The sequence below is a fragment of the Miscanthus floridulus genome, chromosome 4 (genome assembly GCF_019320115.1).
Source record: "Miscanthus floridulus cultivar M001 chromosome 4, ASM1932011v1, whole genome shotgun sequence".
NCBI lineage: Eukaryota > Viridiplantae > Streptophyta > Magnoliopsida > Poales > Poaceae > Miscanthus > Miscanthus floridulus.
This window is the reverse complement of record NC_089583.1, coordinates 35,711,048-35,717,034: the sequence shown is the minus strand read 5'-3', so window position 1 is coordinate 35,717,034 and position 5,987 is coordinate 35,711,048. Positions and strand designations below refer to the sequence as shown.

At 52.7% G+C, this 5,987-nt stretch overlaps 1 protein-coding gene across 1 annotated transcript; it reads left to right on the top strand.

The window, feature by feature from the left end:
• The first annotated feature begins 782 nt into the window (after positions 1-782).
• Positions 783-2,778, top strand: LOC136551319 (uncharacterized). Its single transcript, XM_066542890.1, has 2 exons — positions 783-1,164; positions 1,276-2,778. The coding sequence occupies exons 1-2, from the start codon at positions 901-903 to the stop codon at positions 2,440-2,442; spliced, it is 1,431 nt and encodes a 476-aa protein (XP_066398987.1). The 5' UTR covers positions 783-900; the 3' UTR covers positions 2,443-2,778.
• The last annotated feature ends 3,209 nt before the right edge of the window (positions 2,779-5,987 follow it).

Genomic DNA, 5,987 nt, shown 5'->3' with positions numbered 1-5,987 from the left:
ATCCCGGCTGTGCGGTCGCGGTGGAGGAGGAAGGCAACGGGGGAGGGGGGGCTTTGCGGGCCCCCGACTACAGGGCTCACGCGATGCCTGCGGTGGAGGTGACAGCAGCAGTCAGGTGGTGTGGCCTCGCGCGACGAGCACGCTGCGGCGGTGCAGTCGTGGGGGAGCACGCCGCAGCGGTACGGGCGCAGCGACCGTGGAGAGGAAGGCGGGAGGGAGGCACGATAGAGAGGGAGGCATGCGGGAACCATGGCGGAGCCGGTCGCGGAGCGGATGCGTGATTTTTTTTAATCTGCGTGACCAGGGGGGCGGTGAGAGCTTATAGATACAGCAGCTTCTGGACGTTGGGTCCACTAGGGACGTCTGTCGCGGACAAACGTCTGACTTCCAGCATTACCCAAAAATCAAAGCAGCTTGTAATTGGTATCTAAGACGACGAGGCATATACATTGAAACAATTACGGACGTGAAGCCGAATTTGACGGTTCACGGTCGTGAAACGGTCTGGTACTTAAGGGTGTACTCATGTGATCTGAAGATCAATTTCGATGGGGCTACACTACACTTATTGATCAATTTCGAATAGAAGGGGAAAATCTGCTCGGCCCCAGATGTCAGCCAACGTGACAGGAATTTGGGATCGCGGATGAAAGCGAAGGAGAGCCTCCCACCAAAGCAAAGAAATCCTTGTGGACCAGACAGACAGCACGGGAATGGCGTGGAGTTGTTTGTGGCCCACTCAGCATGCAAAGGTGCCTCTACGAACTACCAGACTTCTCCAGACGGATTTCCCTCCAAAAGCCGCACAGCACCCGCCGGCATGCGCCCGAACGCACGTCACCTCCATCGCAGAGCAGAAGCCAGCCGCCGCGGCGTGACCGTGAAGAGCGGGAGCCCTGCATGAGGAGCTGGGCGAGGGCGGCGCTGCTGGGCGCGCTGGGCGGCGCCGAGCTGCTCGTCAGCGCGGTCGTCCACCTGGGCTACGCCTTCTACATCTTCGGCACCGCTGTCATCGTCGACGTCTCGGCCTCCCTCGTGAAGGCCCTGATGGCCGTCGTGGCCAAGGAGGTCGCCGTCGAGGGCGAGGACGAGGCCGTGGCGGTGCTGGACGGGGCCGTGCCGCCCATCGTGCTGGTGCACGGCATCTTCGGCTTCGGCAAAGGCGTGCGTACTTTTCATTCATTTTGCTCCGACGGATGCTCTGCTTTCGTTTCGTTTCGTCGTCTCCGGTCACAGACTAGTCACAGGTAGGAAGCTCGTGTGCATGCATTGCAGAGGCTGGGCGGGCTGTCGTACTTCGCCGGCGCGGAGAAGAAGGACGACCGGGTGCTGGTGCCGGACCTGGGCTCGCTCACCAGCGTCCACGACAGGGCCCGGGAGCTCTTCTACTACCTGAAAGGCGGGCAGGTGGACTACGGCGAGGAGCACAGCCGGGCGTACGGGCACTCACGGTTCGGGCGGACGTACGCGCGAGGCCACTACCCGGTGTGGGACGAGGAGCACCCGGTGCACCTGGTGGGCCACTCGGCCGGCGCGCAGGTGATCCGCCTGCTGCAGCAGATGCTCCACGACGGGGAGTTCGAGGGGCACGGTGACACCTCGGAGCGCTGGGTGCTGAGCGTCACCTCCCTCTCCGGCGCGCTCAACGGCACCACGCGCGCCTACATCGACGGGATGGGCGCCGACGACGACGACGGCTGGCGGTCGCTGCGCCCCGTGTGCCTCCTCCAGATCTGCCGCGTCGGCAGCGTGCTCTACCACTGGCTGGACCTCCCCTGGCTCAAGCGCTACTACGACTTCGGCTTCGACCACTTCGGCATGTCGCGGCGCCTCGTCGGCGCCGCTGGGCTCGCGGACCTCCTGCTCGGCGGCAACGGCAACGGCAAGCGGGGGCCCTTCGCCACGGGGGACTGGATCCTCCCCGACCTCACCATCCAGGGCGCCGCCAGGATCAACGCCCAGGTGCGCACGTTCCCGGGCACCTTCTACTTCAGCTACGCCAGCCGGCGCACCGCCAGGGCTCCGGGCGGCGCCACCGTGCCGTCCGGGGTGACGACGATCCACCCGCTGCTCTTCGTCCGCGTCCTGCAGATGTGCCGCTGGCGCTACCCCGCCGGCGCCGCCCACCCGCCGTACCCGGGGTACAGGGACGAGGACTGGGAGGACAACGACGGCGCGCTCAACACCTTCTCCATGACCCACCCCAGGATCCCCGTCGAGCATCCCAGCGTCCAGGTGGAGAACGACGTGGATTGCCACCCGCTGCGCCCGGGGATCTGGCACTACAAGATCGTGGAGGCGGACCACATGACGTTCGTCATCAACCGGCGGCGAGGAGGCGTGCAGTTCGACCTCGTCTACGACAGCATCTTCCACAACTGCCGGAAGCATGTCTTCCGGACTGCCCCACCGCCCACGCTTCCGGATCAGAGTCAGAGCTGATTCCACACCAACATCCATTACTTCAGCGATTGTTCCGACTGATTCACAACGTCTCTGTCAGGAGAGTGAAGGGAAAGCCTGTAGCGTGTTCGATAAGAGAGGAGAAGGCGGGAGACGAGCGTAGCTAGTGGGCCGCGATTGTTGGGCTTAGGTGTGTGAGTGCTGGCCTGCGCGCCAGGTTGGTTGGGCCCAAGGCCTTGTAATAAAGAAGTATAAAAGCTAGGCATACACATGTTAGGGAGCGTTCATGGGTTACAAGTGCATCAAAAAAATAATTAGTTTATTGTAATTAAGTTATGTTATTATATCCAAAGTTGCAAAAAATAAAAAGATTTGTCATACCTAATAGATAATGTATGTATCAGTTAGATCTAAAAAAAGATCTTTATATCTAAAACTTTTCTTATTTCACCTATTACCTCCCCCACAAAGTAACACATGATTCTAACCATCCAATCTAATTAAATTAACGGCTCCACGGTTATTTGGAAGTATCACAGCAAAGTCCTACAGCTAGATGTTATAATAAAATTCTACCTTCCACACTGTATAGGCTAATTTTGACTACAGATGTAGCTGCAAATGCTGCGATTGATGTTTTGCTCCAATGCGTGTCAGTAAATTAAGTGCGACCAAGACCACCACCCTCCCATAAAAGCTGGATCGAGTTGGCAAGGGAAAAAAATGAAAACAAGATTAAGAAAGTGGAAGAAAAACTAGCCAAGATAAACACATCTACACAAACCGTTCCGTCGTATTTATACCCGCTGTTTTTTCGTACTCCAAATCATCAACTTCTTGTTTCTACGGGAGATAATCAGCTTAGCTTTTCTTGGTAAGGACACCAAGAGACAAAAATGACACCTTTACAAATAACAAATGTCACGAAACATTCTAAAATAATACCACTAACAAGTAAACAGAATAGTAAGATCTAGCAACCAACCTCTAGACATCTCATAGAATTCCTTCATAGGTTTTTCCATCATCCTCCGATCAAATATCTGAATAAAACATGAAAGAAAAAATAATTATGTGAGTTTTTATGTGCTTGTTGGAATATCTATGATCAAGGCTACATTTTCAAAATAATTGACTTTTAACAGTTCAGTTGTCTTATTTAAATTTTCATGTATGACTTACGAGTTGGTGGTGGTAAGTGTCAAGAGGTCCGAGGACCTCTATGTAATTTGTAAACTAAACGGGTAGGGAGGAAGAGTGCCTCCACTGTGGCAGAACCGTCTAATCTAATGCCTCCCAGGAGCGCTTATCTTTTATTAGACACTAAGCACTCAAAGGAGGACATCAAATTACTCGGTCCTATCGGGCACACCCCAAGAGAGAACCCGAAAGTCCATATTTTTTTATCAGGATCACAAATGAGAGAATAAAGCATTCAACATCCTTAAACCATTTCTTACATCACTTTTAATACAACATCATAGTATAATCTTTATTGTTATAACAGCGGAATGTAATCATGTTATCAGAGTTATGAACAATTTAATTTAACAGCGAAATATAAACATGTGATCAGAATTATAATGGAAATAAATATCTATTCACGATAAGATAAAGAATTGATATATAAAAACTATGACAACATATTATAAACTTTTATTTATAAAAACATTTAGTAAGAGTTATAAATAAATACTATGATCGCAGCGTAAAGGAATCATCTCTAAGCCCACCAGGAGGAATCCACACATAAGGGTCAGCTCTAGCATCCACCTGTCACCTACAACAGGGGGAAATAAAACCCTGAATACTCAATTGTACTCAACAAAACTTATCCGACAGGAGAAAAGAAAAGACTTTAAGGATATGCAAGGCTATCTGCCTTGTGGGTTTATTGCATCTGCAGAAAGCATTACTAAGCGTGCGTCCTTATATTCGATTTTTATTAGCAGTCGCATTAGTTCATTAACTAACTATTCTATTTAAGTACCTGTGCTACTTTTAAGCAGGTGGTAAGCAATCAGATTTCCTTTTACCATCTTTCATCTTCCAGTTCTTACTACGATGATAGAGTTTAGACAAGTCATACCGACACGGTGACGATTCACAAATCAATGAGCCTAGCTGGGTACCCTGAAAACACATGCCCCGCTTATACCCCAGGCATAAGTAGGACCAACCCACTACCCTCCTGTCGCGAGGTCCAGGTCCCCGTCTAAACTGGGACTCTAAGCCCCCGCCTCTGAGTCCCGGACTCAGTGCATGTCAAGGACCTCCAATACCCAAAAACCATTGTCGGTGTTTCGTACAAGCACCGGCAAAAAAATTTATAGTGATGCGCGTTAGGCTCGGATGGTGTACTAAAGGACACAAGATTTATACTGGTTCGGGTCAAATGTCCCTACGTCCAGTCTGTTGCTGCTCGTGTTATTAGCACCGAAAAACGGTTCGTAGTAGGGGGTATAAACGATCGAGAGAGGGACTGGTCCCAAGTCTCTGATGGAAGGGTCGAAAGGAGGCCAAGAGCTTGGTAGCAGCTTGACTGTGTGTGTTGTGTGTTATGCCGTCAAAAGTCGGTTCCTTTGTTGGAGGAAGTGCATCCCCTTTTATAGATAAAGGGGACGGCTTTACAAGTGAGAGGGCTAGGGTGCGTATGCTATCTAGCCTTGTTGTTCACGTCTACCCAGCCTTGTTGTCCCTTCTAGTGGGAGTGAAAGGATGATAAGCGCCTACAATACTGTCGATGTCTCTGTAGAACGTCAGGATGGCTACAGAGTACTGCCCCGCGCAGGGTATGGACTATGGTACAGTGGTTTTGACTTATGAGCCTTGCCTAGCCTTGCTCCGCACGCCTTCTGGTTCCCTCCAAATGGGGAGCTCCTGGTCGGATGGCTCCAGTCGGCCCTTAGTACGCCGGTCGGAGAAAACCGGTGAGCAGGCTTCCCACGAGCCCCGATCGTGGGGTCAAAGCAGGAAGCAGTGCTGTGGGCAAAGCCTTTTGATCGGAGGGGGCGTCCGAAGGCTGAAGTGAATACTCCGATCCGGTGGACCCGAGGGGCTGGGAAGCAGATGCCGCTCCCCTATGATCATAACGTGGTGACCGCACATCCATCATTTGTGGAGGATGCGAGTCCTTTCCTGGACCATAGTGGTTGTCGCATATCTTCGTCGGGTTCCGTGTCCCAGAGCTGAAGGCGGCGCCTACAACTCTATAGGGCGAAGAGCACACACCCGCAAATACTTTTTAGGCTCTGCTACGCCCGGAAGGGTCTAAAGCACCCATCCTGTCATTCCCTAGCAGTACCTTTCCTACTGGGGCGCAGGGTACGGTCCTTGAAGCCATGGTTGACCCGAACATCTTGTCCTGCCCTGTACCTATCATCATGAGGGGACGGGGAGAGGTTGTCAGGCAAGACAAAATCAGTCCTTGGACATCGAGTGAGGTGAGGTTTGTCCTTGAACGTCGGGCGAGGCGGAGACCAGTCCTTATCCCTCGGGCGAGACCGAGCCCGTCCCTCGGGGGTCGGGCGAGGTGGAGTCTATCCTCAGCCCTCGGGCGATGCGGAGCTGGCCCAAAGGCGTTG